The 21,697-nt window shown below is 41.9% G+C and overlaps 1 protein-coding gene across 1 annotated transcript in view; it reads left to right on the top strand.

The window, feature by feature from the left end:
- The window catches only part of MTM1 (myotubularin 1), a 1,351,953-nt gene that overhangs the window by 375,818 nt on the left and 954,438 nt on the right, over nucleotides 1-21,697 (top strand). Inside the window, exon 3 of the mRNA XM_044057169.1 lies at nucleotides 116-188. Within this exon, the coding sequence (XP_043913104.1) occupies nucleotides 116-188 (73 nt within the window). The remainder of the gene's footprint in view (nucleotides 1-115; nucleotides 189-21,697) is intronic.

Raw genomic sequence — 21,697 nt, 5'->3', positions numbered from 1 at the left:
GAAGTGAAACAATTCTAAGTTATTGTTTTTTTTTATTATTATTGTAAATTCAGCTGCATAACTGATTTGCCAAGCAGCCATTTTATGAGTGACTACCCTTCATTTCTTTTTACAGTCATCAAGAGATGGCATGAGCTTGGAGGAAAGTAGCACATTACCTCATATACCGGGAGAGAGTCCTGTAATAGGTATGGAACAGTTTTGTTTTTTTTTATTATGTCTGCCGTATATCATTTAGTGTATGGTATTAGATTTGTAGAGAAACCATAATCATAAACTGGGTCAAATGCCTTTACAAAGGTTTAGCAGAATGTGATGCACTGTTGGCAGTAAGGTTGTTTATTTCACTGCTGTAGGATATTAACTACAACTAGCAGTATTGCGTTGGTACTTCTAGAGTTAAGAATTAGAAGTGCCTATTTCATTAATGGGCAGCAACAGAAGGGAACACCTCTACTTTTAGGGTAGAATGTTTGTTTTGTAAGTTCCTGTAGTCATACTGCTGAATACCCTAAACAAAGGTTTCATTTGGATTTTTTACAGCTTTATTCCTTTCCTTGCTTCTGTGTTGGTTAGCATTTTGAAATTGGTAGTTTCTGGCTTGTTCTGACTTCCATTTTATTACTGAAGTACTCTTGCCCCACAGTTATATAAGTAAGATTTCTTAAAGACTTTATTGAGCTATGTCTAGAATTTCTCTGTGTGTCCACAGGCTACCATACCTTTGTTAAAGGATACTATGCTGCGCATTAGAAGATTATTTGACAGATATTCATGAGTCGGTTAATCAGTGGTTTGATTTCAGATTTCACCTGTACTTCAAAAAAAAAAAAAAAACTAAGGCCTTATGTGTGTACTTGCTTTACAAACCTTTGCTATGCTTCTCTGCATCACAAATGTCTTGTGAAAGGTTTGTGTAGCAGGTAGTGCAACTAGAATTAAATCCCAAGGGCCTTCTGTAAGCATTTCTATGTGATTCTTTGACTAAGGATACAGGGGCTGGAAAGGAGTACCTATAGTCACCTCATTTCATATGCGATACTAAACTCTACATACTAGATTCACATAGGTAATCCCAGCTGTGGTCAGCTGTTATGGAGTTCTTCAGGTGTAATATTTCTTGTATATTGCATTGATTGGGCAGATTACAGATGTGTTTCTGATCTTTATTTCATTCATCTTCTAGCATTGTGTTAGCACTCTATAGTATGACTGCAGTAAGCATATGCTTCAGGATACCTGCCGGGCCTGATTTCTTTTTAGGGGCCTTTTACACTTATAAAACTACATCAGTCTGGTCCAAAATGGATGGTATTAGCTTTTGTTTTGGAATTACATGAGTGAGCCTGGGATGATGATCTGCAACAGCATAACCCCCTTTATATCTGTAGTCCAGTCCTGTGAACTTGGGTTTGCCCCCCCCCCCAGTCAGAGTTAACAGCCCTCCCCAGTACTGGTGAAATGGTCACTGGAGGATAGCTGGACAGAGAGCTGCCATTGCTTTTTTCTGACTTTGCTTGTTTGTTGTTGTGATAGCCCTAGCGCCGTATATGTGGCACTGACCCCCATTTGAAGATTGTAATGTCTCCTAAACCTTCATGCATGCTTGACCCAACTGCCTTACTGTCTTCTGTTTTCCACCAGTGTCATAGAGAACAGTCTGCCCCTTCAAACCCCAACCCTTCCCCAAAAGAGAGGCAAGCAAGCAGTACCTCATCACTCTTCTCCATCTTTCCCATATGTCAGCTCTCAACAATTGCATCTGGTCAGGCTTTATTATTCCTGGGTTTTCATTTTTGACTGTACTTTAACCACCTTTGGGTCTTCCAACTTCCTTCCATTTGAGGAGTAGACTTTTCTGACCAGGCCAGCTCCATTCTCTTCCCCCTGGCATCTGAATGTACTTCGTATTCTTGTTGTATTGTATGGGACAGATGTTAAAACAGGCACAGTTGTTCTGTCACTAGGCAGCAATGGCTTTAACCCGATAACTCATGCTCTTGAGACTCTATTTTTCCTTCTAGAGGTGCATATATGTACCTACAAATAATTCTGCTGACATGCAACTGTCAGAGCCTCTGTGAAGGCCTGCAGCATGCAGAGATGCTGGCAGAAATAACTTTTGTAATTAAGTCTATTTATCTGTTGCAGTTAGCCCCTACTTCACGTCCATCCTTTCCTTCAGGCTCACAGACATTCTTGGACCTTTCTGTTGACATATAGCTTACCGTTGTTTCAGGCAGTTCATACCAGTCCCCATCCTCTTGGTGAAGCAAGTCTATGTTGATCATTTCCCCTTCTTGCTGCCACCGGTGTTCTCATGTCATTCTGTTATTGCTCCAGTTTTTCTACATTCCCTTTGCTTTTGTGTCTTCTAATGTATACATGCCCAACCATCTGAATTGCTATGTTCTCTTCACCATGTTTAATATAATCTGAATATAAGTATTAGTTTAAAGAGTAACTTGACAAGTAATCTGAAAAGTTGTTAGTGCCTCTTGTTTTGAGAAGTTATTATAGCTGCTTGGCCTGTGTCATGGCTGAAAGTCTTTGGTCTAGTATGCTTGTCTGGTTAACAAAGTTAAATAAAATAAAAATAAATGTTGGTAATTCAGCCTTACATGTGTGTGATAAGTTTAGTTTATCTTCCTTTATTTGACTGGCAGAACTGAACACAGCACTTAAAAGTGAAGTAATCAGTGCTCTGTATACTAAAATAACTGCAGAACATCTGAAATCAACTTTCCAAGTGCTGCACACAGCATCCTGTTTACTTTTACCACTGCCCTTTCACGCTGCATTCTGTTATTTAGTCTCGGGGTGCTTAGTCTTATTTAGTCTGGAGAAGTCCTTCTCTTATGCTTGCCTGTTAAGCATATTTGTTTAATGTCCAGACTGTGTGTTTGGATTCTTTATAAAACCATCCAAACATTTTAATTTTCATCCCGTGTACTGCTAGAGTTTGCAGTCTTTGCTGGTTTAAATGTGTGTTGGGCTGCCTGTGTATGCTTTTGGCATCAGAAGATCACAGTGCTATCTCAGCCCTGGTAGATACTTGCGGTCTTTCAGATTTTACCACCGAGCCTAATATTATGATCTGTACTTGTCCATATTCCAAGGAACAGCCAGATACTGTAGTATTTGCATTGAAAATCCTTCCATACGCACACCTTACAAATTTCTAAGTTGATTTGATGGTCAGTTCTGCTGTCCACAGTTGTTAACAATTCTGACTTCCATGTTTGAATTTCCTCACCGATGACAGTATAACCACATGAGGGATGGTAGTACATACCTGAATGTTGTCAATTGCTGTATTTATGAGCTGAAACCTGTCACAGACATTGGAATGGATTTGCGTTACATAATGAGATTTTCCCGTTTTTGTCCTTACAAAGTCTTTGCTGAATCTTGTTGAACACTGGCTCATCCCATGACTAGTGTTCTTTTTTTGCAATTTGCTGACTTAATATTAATAGTTCAGTCATATTCTGCCTAATTTTAGAAAAACTGTTATGTTAGCTGTTGGTCTTTCTTACTTTTGTACCATTAGCCAGACTGTATTTTCTCAGATTTGACATTTATGAATATTTTCAAAGTATTGATGTATTTTGTGTTTAATTGTGTATATGTATGCAATTCTTGTATGTCTAATTATGCATTTATGTAGCATGTATCAGTTAATATTCTTTGCCATCTCCTTATCTGTTTAAATTCAGCCTTTCTGCTGTAGCTGTCTGCACTGTGACAAACTCTAAAGAAACTTGTGCGCCTTATGCTTTTATGTATGTTATTATTTGAACCCTTTTGCCTGGGCCATCACTGGAAAATGTCCACAACCAGCCCACCCACCCGATAAACAAATAAATAAAAATAAATACATTGCATGACTGTTATAGTGTCCTTTTTTCTGAGTGTGTGTTCTTAGCACCGTTCTGAATTTTCTTTCTCTTGTTCCTGCTCACAGATTTTCAAGCGTTTGGCTAGTGCCCATCATGATGCCATGTGCCTGACCAAGAAAAGAAAACACAAAAACTGCATAAACTACAGGAAAATTGGAAGCAGCGACTTTACAGAGCCCACAACAAACTAAAATTTTATTAAGTGCTTTTCATCTTAAAACCAATGCCAGACTTCATCAGATAAAACTTGGCCCACAAAAATGCAGAAGCTTTTACACAAATGTCATTCCCCACCTCATAATGACAACATCTTAAAGGCATACAAAACAGTAACTAAACCATGTCAAAATTATATATTTAAATATTTACTTATCAAAACCTTTTAAAAATAATTATGTGCAACAGCAATAAAGGTGTCACTTATTAAAAATTAACAGTAAAACTACCTCCGAAATGTTTTAAATTTGAGAAAACTAGTAACAGATATTGTTTCATTAAGTCCTGGAATCAGCCTGAGATCAGTCTCAGAAACAGGAAGTTTGATTATATTTGAACCACTACATGTTGGGAATGATGCTGTATGTTACAAAACCTGAGAGTCTTAGAAAATGTGTACCTACCTGTAAAAGACAGCAAGCCTAGTGGATCCCCTAAGCAGAATTTCCAGTATAACACTAACCTGTCTTTGCTTTCAAGAGTGACCCTGTCAGCATTCCTGCAAAGACCTTCTTTCTGTGATTCTTCTTAAGTTTAGAAATACAAAGTAAAAGGGCATAGAAGCAAACTGTCCATCTGCAGCAGCAAGGTCTGGCCATTGTAAGTGTCGGGAAAGAACTGGTAGATGTTCTTCGTGTTTCAGTCATCACATTTGGGTTATCCCTGCCAGGGTAGCTTTCGGCCAACCCGAATACCAGAGGCTTAGTATTTCTGCATCGGTTGCTGTCGCTTCAGGACTGACGTCAGGTCATCAGTAGTATAAAGAAAGGCAGCCAACGCCATTACATCAGTCTTTCTTGCAGTGGAGCCCAAAGCAGAAGCAGTTCACATGAGTGCCGGTTGGCCGCTACCTGAGTTTCATCTACCAAATTGAAGTTGAAGTCTTCTAAAGCTAAGTACTCCATTGGGGATCTTTTTTTTCTTGCACTAACCGATGTCAGAAAAAGTTAATAATTGTCTCGCCTGTGGAAAGCAAATACCACACAGAGACTTCCATTCTTACTGCGTTACTTGTTTAGGCCCAGACCACGACGTCCGCCGTTGCCACTTCTGTGCTTTGTTCAATGCCAGAACTAGCCAGAACTATCCATCGTCAGGCCCTTATTGTAGCCAGATATTTTCGCTTACACTCTTTGAATTCCGATATGGCTTCGGTAAGCCATCCAATAGCAGATCTTCCCTAAAAAACAAAGATAAAGACATAGACAGATTGCACAGGTCCAAACCTACCAACGACGCTTTTGTTAAGCTATTTGTCAGTTCTCCGGCCCTTAGTGAGGCACTTTCGCAGCCCCTGATGCCTGCTTCTGTGGATTCGCAGGCTGCTACCGGGACCCCTTCGGTGTCTGGTATGTCACAAAACTCTTCTTCGACTAAGGATCCTGCGATTTTCTCTACCTTGGATGGGTCCGGAGCCACTGAGCAGGCACCGGCTTCTGAGGAAGTCCTTTGCACTACAGATTCTTGACACAAACCGACGTCTTCTTTCGCGACTACTGTTCTTTCGAAAATTACCGAGTTTCTTAGGCCCAGGGTATGAACCACACCCAAGAAACCGACGACCTACACTCAGGCACCTGCTTCCTTGCCTCAGCCTCAAATGCTTAAAATAGGAGAAGACCTTATCATGCTGAACAGGGGAAGCCAAGCTACCCCCTCCAAAAGGAAAAGAGATCTGTCCCCTGTAGTTTTGTCTGAACAAGAGAATGATGACTCTGATGCATCTGAATATGAAGATATGCAACCCCTCTCTACTTATGAGGATTCTTATGCAGAGGATTCCATCCCTTCAGCCTCTCCCCCAGAGGATTTTTCCTTTGAGGAAACCCTGCATACCTTAAGGGAGCATTTCCAATAGGAGAGTCAAGACTACCCTCAGTCTAAAAAGAGACTCTGGGAATTCCTAGATCTTCCACAGCACAGACCCTTGGCCCATCCCCCCAGTCCTGGATGTTGTGAAGGATGTTTTCCTGGAATCCAGCATGACTCCTGACACCCTTCCTCCTGCGCCCAGAAAACCAGACAGGTACCATAGAGTCGCTGACTCACACAAATGTCTTTTTAAAAATCCTACTGCTGACCCTGAGGTAATTTCTCAAGGGCCTAAAGGGATTAAAGCAACCTCTGCTAAGAATCCCACCCCCTCAGATAGGGATTCCCGAGCACTAGACAGATGGGGTAAAAAAGTATACACCTCAGCTACTCTTGCTATCAGGGCATTAAATTGTCAGTTCAATATGCTAACATTTCAGCAACATACCCTGGAACTCCTCAAACAAAAAATGTCTTCCTTTCCTGCTTGGGCAGAATCTAAAGAATTACAAGAGTTAATGCACTCTGCAAGTCAAATAACTAAACACACCTTGCACTGTGGTTTTGACACCCTAGAAGCTTCTTGCAGGGCAGCAGTCACTGGATCTGTCATTAGAAGGCATGCATGGCTTATGGGACAGACCCTGACCATGTCAAATCTAAATTGTTGGATGCCCCCTTGCACAAAGACAACTTATTTGGCACTAAGGCAGAAGAGGTCTTAATAAAGATGGAGGAAAAAGCAAAATCTATGCAAACAGTTAAGGATTTCATACAGGTCCAGCCACCCAGGTTCAGCAGGCATTGTCCCACCAAACACTGGTCCTTTCCTGCTCCCACCAAGCCAGTCCAGCCTAGGCCCCGGGGAACCAAACCCCCAGACAGCAGCCACAGGGAATGCAGAGATCTAAGCAGTGGACTACCTCCACTTCAAAACCAGGGAGTTCTAAGCCACCCTTTATGGTAAGAACTCACAGTGACTCGCTTCCCTCACTCCTTCCTTCTGCCCACCTTCACTTACCCCAAGAGGAAAACTCTCCTTTCATGCAAGCACCTGGGCCACCATTACCAACGACCACTGGGTTCTGAACATAGTGTCTCAGGGATACAAATTTTCCTTCCACACCCTTCCAACCCCAGAAGGGTTCCCAGATCTACCTCCAAACCAGTGGGCAGAGGCTCAAAAACAAATCCTTTCCCTGCTTTCTATGAGGGCAGTACAGCAAATTCCTGCAGAACAGATAGACTAAGGTTTCTACTCCAGACTTTTTCTGGTGCCCAGAAAAGAGAGCACCTGGTACCCCATCCTCACTCTGTCCATTCTAAACACCTTCCTGGTGATCCCAAAATTCAAAATGCTCACCCTCCAGCAGCTGCTACCCATCGTCTCTGAGGACGCTTGGCTAGCCACCCTAGATCAAAAAGAGGCCTACCTCCACATTCCTATCAGGGAATCATGCAGGAAATATATCTGTTTCAGGGCAGGATCCCAACACTTTCAGTTCTCTGCGCTTCCCTTTGCCTTATCGACTGCTCCCAGAGTTTTCACAAAATGTCTGGCTCCAGCCATTGCCTTTTGCAGACAAAGAAATCCAAACAGGTGCCCTCCCAAAGGATTATCTTCCTGGGAGCAAGCCTGGAACCAGCATCCCAGATGGCATTCCTTACCACAGAAAAACACATTTTCCTGACAGACTACTTCTCCCAACTAGCCACCAGGCCCCAGTTATTTGCAAGGAAGATCCTGCAAGCTCTGGGGTTCATGACATCTTGCATACTATTCATTCCATATGCCAGACTGCATATGAGGAAACTTCACTGGTATCTAAAAAGCTTTTGACGTCAACACTCTCAAGACCTGGAAACTCTTTTACCTGTAATTCCTTGCCACAGAAAAGATTTTCTTTGGTGGACAACAGCATTCTCCCACAACAAGGAACTGCCTTTTTCACCACCCAGACCCTCACCACAGACCCATCAGACTATGCTTGGGGTGCACACCTGGATGGCAGGTGCATGCAGGGCCAATGGAGCCCGCAGCAAATCCCTCTGCACATCAACCAAAAAGAGATGATGGCTATCCAGTATGTCTTGATAGCTTTCAAACCCCTTCTCTCCCCAGGGGCTGTCCTGATGAAAACAGACAACACACCTGTCATGTGGTATATCAACAAGCAGAGAGGAACTCACTCCTCCCCTCTATGCAGGCTGGCCATGGCCCTTTGGTACTCAGCCTTTGCCATGCAACTGCACCTGTTAGCACAATTCATACCAGGCTCTCTTAACTCTCTGACAGACCAATTAAGCAGAAATCTTCTGGAGCCACACGAGTGGTAGCTCAACAGAAGAACCTTCACCCTAATAACTCAGAAATGGGACACCCCGAAGGTTGACCTCTTTACCTCCCACACCGACCATTAGCTCTGCAAATTCTGCACCAGGGAGCATCACTGCATGGCTTGGAAAGTGGAAGCTCTGTCCTTCCCCTGGGTCAATCTACTGGTCTATGCCTTTCCTCCACTACCTCTCATCCCCAGGGTACTGCTCAAAATAAAGGAGGAAAAACCAAGGACAATTCTTATAGCTGCAGACTGGCCTCACCAGCACTGGTACCCCTTGCTGCACAGCCTGTCCTCACTACCACCATGGCATCTTCCTCAGATTCCAAACCTCCTGACCAGAGGGAAGGGGAATTCATGCATCCCCATTTGCAGACACTCTAACCCCGGATCAGTCTGCCAACCTCAGTAAACAGGTTCTAGATGTTATCCGTGAAGCCAGACGCCCAAGCACTAGAAGGTCTTATGCTGACAAATGGAAAAGGTTCTGCACCTGGAGCTAGGCTAAGGGAGCCAATATGGCACAGCCCTCCCTCCCTCTCATCCTGGATTACTTAGCTGACCTACTACACAGTGGTCTGTCTTTCTCCTCTATAAAAATTCATGCCTCTGTTATTTCTGCTCATTTTTCCACTGAGCAGCTCCTTTTCTCCCACCCTTTGATCAAACAGTTCCTAAGAGGGGCTAGCAACTTGAGGCCACCCAGAAGGGCACCAACCCCATCTTGGGACCTTAACTTTGTATTGGAAAAGCTCACCCTGCCCCCTTTCGAACCAACTTCTTCTGCAGAGCTGAAACTTCTCTCTTGGAAGACAGCATTCCTTCTGGCCATCACTTCAGCCAGAAGAGTCTCTGAGCTGCAAGCACTCATGGCTGTGGAACCCTTCATCATCTTCCATGCTGATAAGGTATCCCTCAGAACTAATCCATCCTTCATGCCCAAGGTGGTGTCCAGTGTGTGGCTCTCAACCAGTCCATTCATTTGCCCACCGTTTTCCTAACCCCCAGAACAAGGGGGAATAGATTCTCCATTCTCTAAATTTGCACAGACAGCTCAGATTCTATCTAGATAGGACTAAATCCTTCAGAAAGTCTGATAAATTGCTGGTTAGCTTTGCTACAGGGCAGAAGGCAAAGCCATCTCAGAATAAACCATTTCCAAATGGATAGCACACTGCATAAATTTCTGCTACAAACAACACGGAAAGCCTCCCCCCCAAGGGGGTCAGGACTCATTCCACCAGAGCAGCCTCCACCTCTGCAGCTTTCCTCAGAGTAGTCCCCACCTGGGGCATCCTGGAGGCTGCCACCTGGACATCTGTTCACACTTTTACCAAGCAGTATCACCTGCCTCTCTTCTCCAAATATAGGGTAGGGTTTGCCTCTGCAGTTTTGCAGGGCATCCTAGCCAGCCCCTAGGTTCTTTGACTGCCTCCACCCATTTCCTCAGCTTTGGGAATCAACCCAAATGTGATGGCTTCAACAGTGAAACACGAAGAACATAGTACAGTTGTGTACACTTAGCATAAATGTAGCTGTTCGAGTGTATTCACTGTTGCAGTCCTGGTTTCCCTCCCTCCCTCCATCCCTTGTCTCTTTCCTTACAAAGGGACATTTTGGTATTTACTTTCTACTGGTAGGGTTCTTCCACCAGAACCTGGCTCCTGCTTGGGGGCTCCTGACAGGTTAGGGCAAGAAAAGCTGATGTAATGGCGTCGGCTGCCTTACTTTATACTACTGCCAACCTGACGTCAGTCCTGAAGGGACAGCAACTGACACAGAAATATTAAGCCTCTGGTATTCGGGCCAGCCGAGGTCTACCCTGGCAAGGATAACCCAAATGTGATGACTGCAACAGTGAATACACTCGAACATCTACATTCATGGTAAGCGTACACAACTGTACTGTACAGGGCACAAGTGCTTTAGTAGTCACCTAGTGATGTTACTACATATATCATCTCAAAAAGCATCATGGCCTGAGCGCAGGAGCTTGCAGGAAAAGCTATCAAATGCTGATTGGTTGGCAGGATAAACCCAACAGTAAAGTTTTCATGCAGGGTCCTTGATGTCAATTCAGGTGCCTTTGTTAGTCTTCCATATCCCCTGGTTGTCGCATTGTTTCTAGCTTAAACAATTTGCAGCAACTTCATTTGCAAGTTAAATGTAGCTGTAAGTCTTGTGTATGCCTGTTCTCTCACCAGATTTATGACACATTATTTATTAACTACTAGTCATGTAGTTTGTTTTGTGTCTCCTTCACTGTTGCAGGTACATTACCTAAATGATTTGTCTGCAGTTGCAGGTTGTGATCCTCTTTAAGGGAGATAGAACTTTAAGTGACAACTTGTATTCTACCATTACATGTCACAAATTTGCAGTGATCAGACTGCAGTGGCAGGGATTGTATTTAATGGTATTCATTTGTCCACCATATGCCCGGTGCTACGTCTGCGTTACAGAACGTATAACAGCACTTTGAGAGATGATACAGGTTTGCTGGTGATCAGTGTTTACACTCTTCTTTTGGTCAGAAGTGGTATTTAGACAGAAGTGAGAGCTTCTACTAATCCACTTCAGTAAAGAGAAAAGTGGTTGTCATTCTTGTGAGAACAGAGCATTACTTGGGTCTGGCTATTGCTTCTTATTTTCTTGTCTGAATGTTGGGTATATAAAATCTGAAATACAGAGACACTGAAATCTGTCACCATTTACATTTATATTGCCATTTGTCTGTCTTTTTTTTTGCCTAACTGTCTTGAAGCTTATATTAAGGGATTTGATATAATTACTTAAGTAGCAAGCTGCCATGTTTTTCAGGTGTAGGGACCGTCTAGAACACTTGCAATATTTATGAAACAAAGTCTTCCATACTTATTGTATCAGATGTATTTTAGGTCCCAGCTACATTCTTTTGTATTAATACCATTTTATTATCAAGTAACCAGTCTGATGTGGGGAATTAACCTATTCACAGATGCTTAAGCCTTTAGTATGAAGTGCCAAGATGCCTGCATTTAAATCTGATGTCATTTCATTGGCCTAAAAAAGATTGAAATTGTCTCTGTATTATTTTTTTAATTATAGGGTGAAGTATTTAGCAGAATTAACTAAATAGTTTGCCCTGTAGTTAAAAAAAAATATCTGAAACAGGCAGAAAAGCAGGACTGTAATGTAGCCAGCGAGCATTATATGTTGGACGTATTGAAAGTTGTTGTGCATCACTGCCACCAGTGTTTGAAAGCGTAAGGAGCATGATTTGGGATGGGTGGCACAGAAGCTCCTGAGGTAAGCACAGCTCCTCTGAATTGAGGTATTTATTTCAATGGGCATGTTGGAGAAGGGAACAGAGGGGATGAGGAAGTGATGGGTAGGTATGGTGTTAAGCAAAGGAATGCAGAAGGTCAGATGGTAGTGGATTTTGCGAAAAGGATGGACATGGCTGTGTTGAATACGTATTTTAACAAGAGGGAGGAGCATAGGGTGACATACAAGAGTGGAGGAAGATGCACACAGGTGGATTATATCTTATGCAGAAGGGCCAGTCTGAAGGAGATTGGAGACTGTAAAGTGGTGGCAGGGGAAAGTGTAGTTAGGCAGCATAGGATGGTGGTTTGTAGGATGACATTGGTGATCAAGAAGAGGAGGATGAGTGTGAGGCAGCACAAGGATCAAATGGTGGAAATTGAAAAATGGTAATTGTGAGGTGATGTTCAGGGAAGAGTTAAGACAGGCACTGGGTGGTAGTGAAGAGTTACCGAATAGCTGGGTAACTACAGCAGAGCTAGTAAGAGAGATGGCTAGAAAGGTGCTTGGTGTGACATCTGGAAAGAGGAAGGAGGACAAGGAGACCTGGTGGTGGAATGAAGAAGTACAGGAGAGTATACAGAGAAAGAGGTTGGCGGAGAAGAAGTGGGATTGTCAGAGAGATGAAGAAAGTAGACGAGTATAAGCAGATGAGGTGCATGGCAAAGAGAGTGGTGGCGAAGGCTAAGGATAAGGCATATGGCGAGTTGTATAAAAGGTTGGACACTAAGGAGGGAGAAAAGGACCTGTACCGATTGGCTAGACAGAGGGACCGAGCTAGTAAAGATGTGCAGCAGGTAAGGGTGATAAAGGATAATGAGGGAAACATACTCACAAGCGAGGAGAGTGTGTTGAGCAGATGGAAAGAGTACTTTGAGGGGCTGATGAATGAAGAGAATGAGAGGGAGAAAAGGTTGGATGATGTGCAGATAGTGAATCATGAAGTGCAGTGGATTAGCAAGGAGGAAGTAAGGATAGCTATGAAGAGGATGAAGAACGGAAAGGCTGTTGGTCCAGATGACATACCTGTGGAAGCATGGAAGTGTTTAGGCGAAATGGCAGTGGAGTTTTTAACCAGATTGTTTAATGAAATCTTGGAAAGTGAGAGGATGCCTGAGGACTGCAGAAAAAAGTGTTTTGGTACCGATTTTTAAGAATAAGGGTGATGTGCAGAGCTGTAGTAACTACAGAGAGATTAAATTGATCAGTCACAGCATGAAGTTATGGGAAAGAGTAGTGGAAGCTAGGTTAAGAAGGGAGGTGATGATTAGTGATCAGCAGTATGGTTTCATGCCAGGAAAGAGCACTACAGATGCGATGTTTGCTTTGAGAGTGTTGATGGAGAAGTACAGAGAATGTCAGGAGGAGTTACATTGTGTCTTTGTGGATTTAGAGAAAGCATATGACAGGGTGCCTAGAGAGGAGTTGTGGTATTGTATGAGGAAGTCGGGAGTGTCAAAGAACTATGTAAGAGTGGTACAGGATATGTACAAGGGTAGTGTGACAGCGGTGAGGTCTGCGGTGGGAGTGACGGATGCGTTTAAGGTGGAGGTGGGATTACATCAAGGTTCAGCTCTGAGCCCTTTCTTATTTGTAATGGTGATGGACAGGTTGACAGACGAGATCAGACAGGAGTCCCCATGGACAATGATGTTTGAAGATGACATTGTGATCTGTAGTGAGAGTAGGGAACAGGTGGAAGAGACCCTGGAGAGGTGGAGATATGCTCTAGAGAGAAGAGGAATGATGGATAGAGGAATCGTGAGGATGCAGGGAGTAGAGGTGGTGAAGGTGAATGAGTTTAAATACTTGGGATCAACACTTCAGAGTAATGGTGAGTGTGGAAGAGAGGTGAAGAAGAGAGTACAGGCATGATGGAGTGGGTGGAGAAGAGTGTCAGGAGTGATTTGTGACAGACGAGTACCAGTAAGAGTGAAAGGGAAGGTCTACAAGAGTGTAGTGAGACCAGCTATGTTATATGGGTTGGAGACAGTGGCACTGACAAAAAGGCAGGAGTCAGAGCTTGACGTGGCAGAGTTGAAGATGTTAAGATTTGCACTGGGTGTGATGAGGATGGACAGGATTAGGAATAAGTATATTAGAGGGTCAGCCCAGGTTGGAAGGTTTGGAGACAAACCCAGAGAGGCAAGATTACGTTGGTTTGGACATGTGCTGAGGAGGGATGCAGAGTATATTGGGAAAAAGATGCTAAGGATGAAGCTGCCAGGTAACAGGAAAAGAGGAAGGCCTAAGATAAGGTGCATGGATGTGGTGAGAGAGGACATGCAGGTGGTTGGTGTGACAGAGCAAGATGCAGAGGACAGGAAGAAATGAAAACAGTTGATCTGCTGTGGCGACCCCCTGATGGGAGCAGCTGAAAGAAGAAGAAGATGTTTTTTATAATATGATTTGGTGGTGAAACATATTCTGTATGCTTTCACTGGACCACTACTGCTGCAGTAAGTGTTGCACAGTAATGAGAGCTAGGGGTGAAGCTAGAGGTGGTGGTCTGTTAGTGAAATGAGCTGAATGCATTGCTGAACGATCTTCTTTCACCTGATCTTAGTGAAATGTTAGAGGTGCATCGGGCAAAACGGTGGTAATTTGTGTGGGGTGCAGAGGTATTGTTTGTGTGAATAAATCCGTTCTGCTTACACTTGATCTAAGTTAAAGGGTCTTGACTGTGGTTGTATGAGTTTGCAGCAAGATGAATAAAGTGTATTGAACATAATTTCTTTTACTTTATCAAAGGAAAACATTCAATATACACCCTGTCAGAAAAGTGTGCTTCAGGGTACTTAGTCTATGAATGAAAGCAGCTACCTTACTATCACTTGATGACATTAAAATGGTCATTAATGGAGGGTAGGAAGTAGATTGTGTATGGAAATATTTTTTACGGCAGAATTTCTTTGACTTGATCACGATCAAACATTTGAAGTGTACTTAGAGTGAAATTTTATTGGTATGGCAGTAGTTGGTATGCCATAGCAACTGACCTACTGTCACTGATCACGGTTAAATGGTTATGGTGGGGGGATTGCAGTGCTTGTTAAACAAGCTGGCCTTTACCTTTGATAGAATGTATTTCATATGACAGCTGTTGAACATTTGAGTTGCCCAGTCCGATGATGGTAGTTCATGAGTGTGCTGTTACTCTGTGAAGTCAGATGATCTCCACTTCGCTACATCATAGTTGAGTGATTACTAAGGGATGTGAGTGTGCAGATGTGAGAGAAAGAAAGAAGATAAATTGTGCCGTTTTATGTGAATTTGTTTTCACTTGTTTAGAAGAAAACACTGGAATTATACCTAGTCAATAAAGTGGTTATTGTGTGTGAGGGGGCAACATTTACGTTATAAACTGTTGCCCTTCTTTTCAGTTGATCATAATTAAATAATTATGGATATGGACTGTCAGGGCCATTGCATGCATGTATGTATGTGAAAACAAGCTTAATAAAATAATTTGTCAGTATTTCTTTAATTATGGTCACAATCAGACAGCTGAGTTGTACCCAGCCAAAAGGTGACAATTCACTTGTGGGGATTAGTATATCTATGAAGTTGACTGAATGTAGTTGTCAGGTGGTCACTGCAAAATTGTCATGGATATGAATTCCCAGGTCTTGAAGGGTGTTGGTGGGGAGGTCAGTACACTGAAATACAGTACTGTAGGTAGAGTTTCTTTCTCTTGATCTCTGTAAAATATCAGAAATGTAACTGACTCAACAAAGTTGTTTTGCCCCCTGAATGCCTACGGCTGACCATCAGCTGCCAGGCAACACCAGTCAGTTCCATGGCTTAGAAGGAAGGAGCTCTGCCTGTGACCATGCAACTGGGATTCCGCTAGCAGCCCCACTACTGGAGGAGCTAACAAGGAGAGGGAAAGAAATGATGGGACTGTTCACACTCACCTCAGGCTGGGGGATGGGAAAAGATTGCATGCTTGGGAGAAGGGTAGCTGCTATGCTGTCAGTGTTCTGGAGAATACAGCAGAATGTATGGCAGTTTGGAAGGAGAGAGGCCACTGAGAAGGTGACATGCTGAACCATGGAGGCGGGGCATGGCATTGTGTCCTCCACTGAATGCCTTGAGGGTAGGTCTTAAGATAGAGGCACATCACCAAAGAAATTAAGGGTGTACGCCTCACAGAATAGACTGCCCAGAAGTGAGCCTGGAACCATCATGGGGAGGGGGGTTAGATTATAATTCCATCAGCCTGAGGTGTGCTGCTCTTTCTCACAAGTCAAAACAACCCTCGCCCCTGATAGTCAAGGGCAGAGCCATAGCTGGCTCATCTGGCAACCAGTGCTGCTCCCTTATCTAGCAGCCCTCAACTCTAAGTTGAGAAGAAAAAAAGAGAAGGTCTTTTACTTTAAAAAAATGTAACAAACTGCTTGTTACATTTGTAGCAAACAGTTTGCTACAGGTTATGCTGCACACAAAGTGCTCAAGCAAGTGCTTCAGTCCTGACAGTATTCACTTGTGTACTGGCATTTAGAAAAGCCAGTAAGGAAATGAATAGCTGTACTGTGCTATTGATTGTCAGCATCTGCTGATTACATCCTCTAACTCCTTGTGCCTAGGACAGCTGCCCCCTTCACTGCACCTTAGCTATGCTTCTGGTCAAGGGGAACAAATGAGCCACTTGGGTGGGTGGAGAGGGGATCTAATGGTCAGCAGGGAGTGACAAAAACATTTAACAAAAAAAAAAAGCTACCAGTCTACAGCTCCTATTTCTCCTGACTTCTTCCATTACCTAGTACTAACCTCCCTTTAGATGTGACCATCTTGATTCAGTGGAAAGGCACATGAAAACCTAAGCAACTTGCCTGGTACATTTCCCTTGATGGTGCCACTTTGGTTGGGTGAAAAAGAGAAAGTGTATAGTATCTAATGAGCCACAGAGGAGGTGACTGCCTACAGCATCATATGTTCTGCTTGTAGCAAGTTTTTTTTTCTTATTAAGCTCTGCCTGCCCTTGATGTACTGGGTTACTCACAAGGAAAGTGCCCACACCTACATGGTAACATATCCCTTTTAAGCCTGCCCACTTATTGCATCTCCAGTACTGTAATTGCATCCCTGATATCACCATTGTGGCTCAAGGAGTAGGTTTTATCCCATTATATCCCACACCCTCCTCAAGGTAGAGGCAAGCAATCATTGCCTTTTCATTCTTCTTCCTTCCCAGCCAGTGGCAACAGGTATTTGAGATGATTGCCACACTTGGGTCACCTTAATCATACTCTGTGGGGTTCACCCCCTATACAAATGGAGTTGGGTCACATCTAGTGAAAAGTGGTTACTAGTTGGGGTGCATTCTTTATGTGAAAGCAACTCTTACTGGGTCACAGTTAAATGACTATCCGGTTTATCAGGTTTGTGTGTATATATAAGCAAAACATGCTGAATACATTACCATGGGCAGAATGTTTTCACATGATCGTTCGCAATGTTTGAGATATACCCAGTCAAAATGGCAGTTGATGATAATGTGGAACATTTTGAGACAGTCTCAAGTCTTTTAAGGATGTAAAATAAAAGACAAAACAGACTGTAGTGGTAAACTGTATAGCCACACCTTAATTGATTCAGCAATATCCATATTTATGGAACTGTGATAAGATGAAGTAAGAAGGTGTATGGATTAAAAAGGATGCTGTTATGACAGCTAAGGATATGTGGGAAGAGAATAAACAAAAGATAATACAAAAACTGAGAAGCTGGAAGCTCTTGATTATGGATATGGATGTAAGTTACAAACCGTGAAGTTGTTTTGTCTCTTTATGTACTGGTCAGGCATATTTTATTAACTAAAGAATTAATTTTGACTAATAATAAAGACTTGAAGAAATTTATCTGTGAGGGGAAGATGGCAAAAATTAAGTGGGATAAGATGATTCTCTCCATAGAACCAGGTGGTTTATTTTTACATTATTTGATGGGAGACTTTAGAACTACACAGTGAAGCTTGTATGTGTAACTCAAGCAGGAGGTATAAATCAATGTGAAAAAGAATGATGATGAAACGAGGGGGGGGGGTTCAAGAAAGCATTCTGAAAGCTAACCCAACACAGGAATGGAGAAAAGACATTTTACCAGCAGGGATGACTACAGACAGTGGTGTAGAAAACAGGCAGAAGGGGGCTGGAATTTACAGGAGAAAATTAGCGATGGAACTAAGGCAATGGGAACAAGTAACTAGGAAAGGGAAAGGTAATAAAGTGGGATGAGGCCAAACAGAAGTTTGGAATGCAGATTAGACGCTGCCTTCCCTAACAAGAACTGATAACAGAGTGGAGGCCAAGAGGAAGGGATAGGAGAGTGCTAAGTGAAAGACCAGTGCTGGCTGAGTTTTCAGTCAAGTCTAGAAAAGCGAAACTGCTGTTGAAAAGAGATAATTAGAAGGGCATATAAAATATTGAATGCTGACTATTAGAATCCATTAGAAGAGGTTTGAAAATATTGAGAAGAGTGATTGGAAAGGCAGTTCCTTTCCTGGCTTTCTTCCACTTAATAATGTCTCCATTGTGTACATCACCCTATTTAAAGTCTTTGCCATCACCACCCTCTTCCAGACTGCTTGGTACCCTACGGCTGTCATATGGCATGCTATTGCAACCTGACTTGCTGGTAGTCTTTAAGTTTTGGTGCTCTTAGTCTTCCTTTGTCTCTGAATTTCTCTTCTTCTTTTTTTTCCTCCTCCTTCCCTAAGTCCCTCTTCATCTTACCCTGCATATGATTGGCTATAGTACCTTCAAAACCCTTGTATTACCTCTTGTAGGTTTGTTGTTACTACCCCTGTTCCTTTGTCTCTTTGTTCATAGACTTCCATTTCAACCACTTGCTGTCTCAGCCATACAACAAGAGCTTTCATTGTTTTTGGCAAGTTTGAAAAAAATAACTTTTCAAGTCCTACTCTTTTCATTAATACCCTCTGATCTCTCCATTATTCAGTGCTTTTATTGATTTCCCTTTCCCTCTTCATTTCAGTTTGATCTTCTGTACCTCCTAGTTGTTGCAGTTTCCTCATTTCTTCCACCATACTTTCCTAATAATCTCAGTAAGTTTCCTTTTCTCATTTATTTGCTCCTGCATTCCATCCTGAATTTCTTTTTACATTCGTCCTGTAAAATACCATTCCATATCGCATTTTTATTCAGCATTCTCTGTGTTAGTAGTTTCCTGTCTTCCAATATTTTCAGGTCTGTATTTATGAGAGCATGATCTGATAACATCTCCAGCTCACATCTAACTTTGTCTCGTAGATATTTACTTTCAAGATTTATATATGCCCTATTGAGCCTCTATCGGTCATCATATCTGTATAAATAATAAAGTATATCCCCATCCCAATTTTTTCTTTCTGCTTCTTTAATTTCCAAATATCTTCCTATCCCATTAATTTCATGTATTCCAGTAAGGATTTCTCTTCTTTCAGTATTTTCCTTTTTCTCTATGTATGTCTATTTTCGTTGTCAGTATATTCCAGTCCCCCAACACTAGAGTTAGAGCTTCCTGAAAAGCCTGCAGCCTAGCTTAAACTGTCCTCAGTAGTGTGACTGTGCTTTCTCATGACAAATAAAGTAACATTAAAGCTACCTTTTGCTCCTGCATTAATAACTTCACCCCTGCAAGCATCCCTTTGTCGTTTTCTATCGCGCATTCTTCCAACAAATCCAAGCCACCCCTTTTCCTTCCCCAGAATGCACTTCTTAACACTCTGTACCCCATCTGTTTAAATGCCTGATCTCCTCTTTTTGTAACTATATTTCTTGGAGAGTTGCAGTTTGATCAACCCCTAAAGTGTCTTAGTACCCTATGCCTTTTTATTATCTTTGTCAATCCAGTTATAATCTGTGAGGCTATTCTGACCTGAGTCCCCATTTTTCCTCTTTAATTCCTTCTCATGTTTGTTTGTTTCTGATTGTCCTTTTATTGGCTTGATTTGATTTCATTATTTTCCTTAATAATCCCAGTCCTCCCAGCACAAATCTTATCTTCTTACCTTCTCCTTTTCTTTTATCACATCTTGTTCTGTCTGATCTATATTTTCTTCTACCAGTGTTTTGCATGGTCTTTCCCCTTTTTGTAATATATTTAAATTTGTAACCACTTAATACTCTTAACAGTTCCTACACACCAGAATTTAGCACACTTATCCAAACTATGTGCAGTTACACAACACTGATTTCACCTTCCTGGAGTCCTTTGATCTCCTTTAGTGCTACGATCCCACACCTGCCGCTTGTGCCTTTTCATTGCTATCCCTAGAGCTGTTTCATAGTTGTGTTGGGCATTTTCGGCTTGCTGTCATACTTCCTCAATCTCTTTCTTTACATTTCCTGTCTTTTACTATCCTAGTCAGCTGTTGATCAGGGACATCGGCAAGCGTACACTATGTACATTACTGAGTACATATAGAAAGCTGGGGGTAGCAAATCACTTCCTTAAAAACAAGCAGATAAGTTTCTCTTCTTAGGCCTTGGCTTCCCCTCCTCATCCCCACATAGGAATGTTGTCCAATGTAGCTTGACAATAGCTGCTATCAAGCCTCTGAGGCTCCTACATGTTGGTAATTAACACTTCTTTAATTTTTTAAAGAGAAGCTACTGTAACAGGTATTAAGCATTCTCATATGCCTTTTATTTTCCTTCACAGTTTGCTGCTGTCTGTTACCATGGCTTGGTAGTAAAATCTCTGCTTGTGTGCAGGTGTATAGTCTAGTCCAGTGTGTATTTGGTGTGTGCAGCTGTTTAATGAGTTCATGATAATTAGTTTGAGGCTCCCTTGCTTATTTTGCTAGATAGGCAGTACTTGGGAGGGCAGCAACACAGCATAAAGCACTGATGTGCATAATCCCATTCTTTTTAGGCTTGTTATGAATTTGGTTTCCCAAGGAGTCATGAAAGTAATTTAGTTTTTATTTATTGTTTTAGTGTAGGTTCTACAGTGCAAGGAAATGTGTTTGTGGAATAGTTATTGGTTATTACATTATCAGGTAACATTAAGTACTTATTTTGTTTGGAAAAGTGAAATATTTCTGAATGTAATGTTTATTTTTAACTGTAATATCTACATGCAATATAGCTTTGACTGCATTTCAGGAAGATGAACAATTTAGTTACTGTGACTGTGTTACTTCTACTATTTCAGCTGTTTTCACTGGCTTGGTACTGATGGAAAGACTCCGCTTTCAGCAACAGAAAAATGTATGGTCTTTTTATTTACTTTTGTTGAATGGGGTTGTCTGACTGATATGACAGAAAATAGGAGGGTAAAGGAAGGCAAAACAGAAAGGGTATGTTAGCATTAGCAAGTACGTCACTGGGTTTGCTGCAATAGAGAAACAAAAAAGTTATCAAAGCAGTATGTAGACGGTGAGGTATACTTTATGGTGATTTGGGGCAGCTACACTTCCATTAAGTGGTAGTCAGGCGTTTAAGTGAATTTGAATGGTTTAATATGCAGACTTTGTTGCATGTGATAAGGGAGAATTCTACATTTTGGCTACAGTGAGAGTGTAGTGAATCATCATAATGGGTATATGATTTTCTTAAAAATTGAGAGGCGCTGTTTCAGATCTCAGTGGCCTGGGTAGATGTAATTTTGGATTATATTGATTGCAGGATATCCGTCACGGCTGCTGAGGATCGATAAAATATTTTGAGTTGGGAAAGAGCAAGTTCATAATGGATGGGTTGTTCCCTAACTATGTTATCATAGACTTCTTGAAGTTTGTTCAAGTGACTAGTCTGAAATTTGGTTACGATAGGGGATGCATAGAGGAATGTTGGCAGAGAAAGGAGTGAGCAGTGATGGATGGGGGCATACTAAATAAAATATGGTTTAGCAGTCTATAATAAATTGAGATTGTGGTTAAACTTGCCAACAACATAGTTTGTGTTGTTCAAATTTTAGATTGTGGTCAGTAATAATGCCAAACAGTTTGTTCTGTATTAAATTTTCGATTGACATTGTATTAAGTGACATAACCGTCATGTCTTTCACTGATGTACAAGGTAGAATAGTATCAACTTTTTTTGCTTATACTACTAACTGAGATTTAATTAACTATCTTTCTAGAGATGGGAAATTTGTTTTGTGGCTATAATT

The sequence above is a fragment of the Protopterus annectens genome, chromosome 15.part0 (assembly GCF_019279795.1).
Source record: "Protopterus annectens isolate FY-2018-M chromosome 15.part0, PAN1.0, whole genome shotgun sequence".
Taxonomy (NCBI): domain Eukaryota; kingdom Metazoa; phylum Chordata; order Ceratodontiformes; family Protopteridae; genus Protopterus; species Protopterus annectens.
The sequence above is the reverse complement of the archived record's forward strand: the minus strand, read 5'-3'. Positions and strand labels throughout refer to the sequence as shown.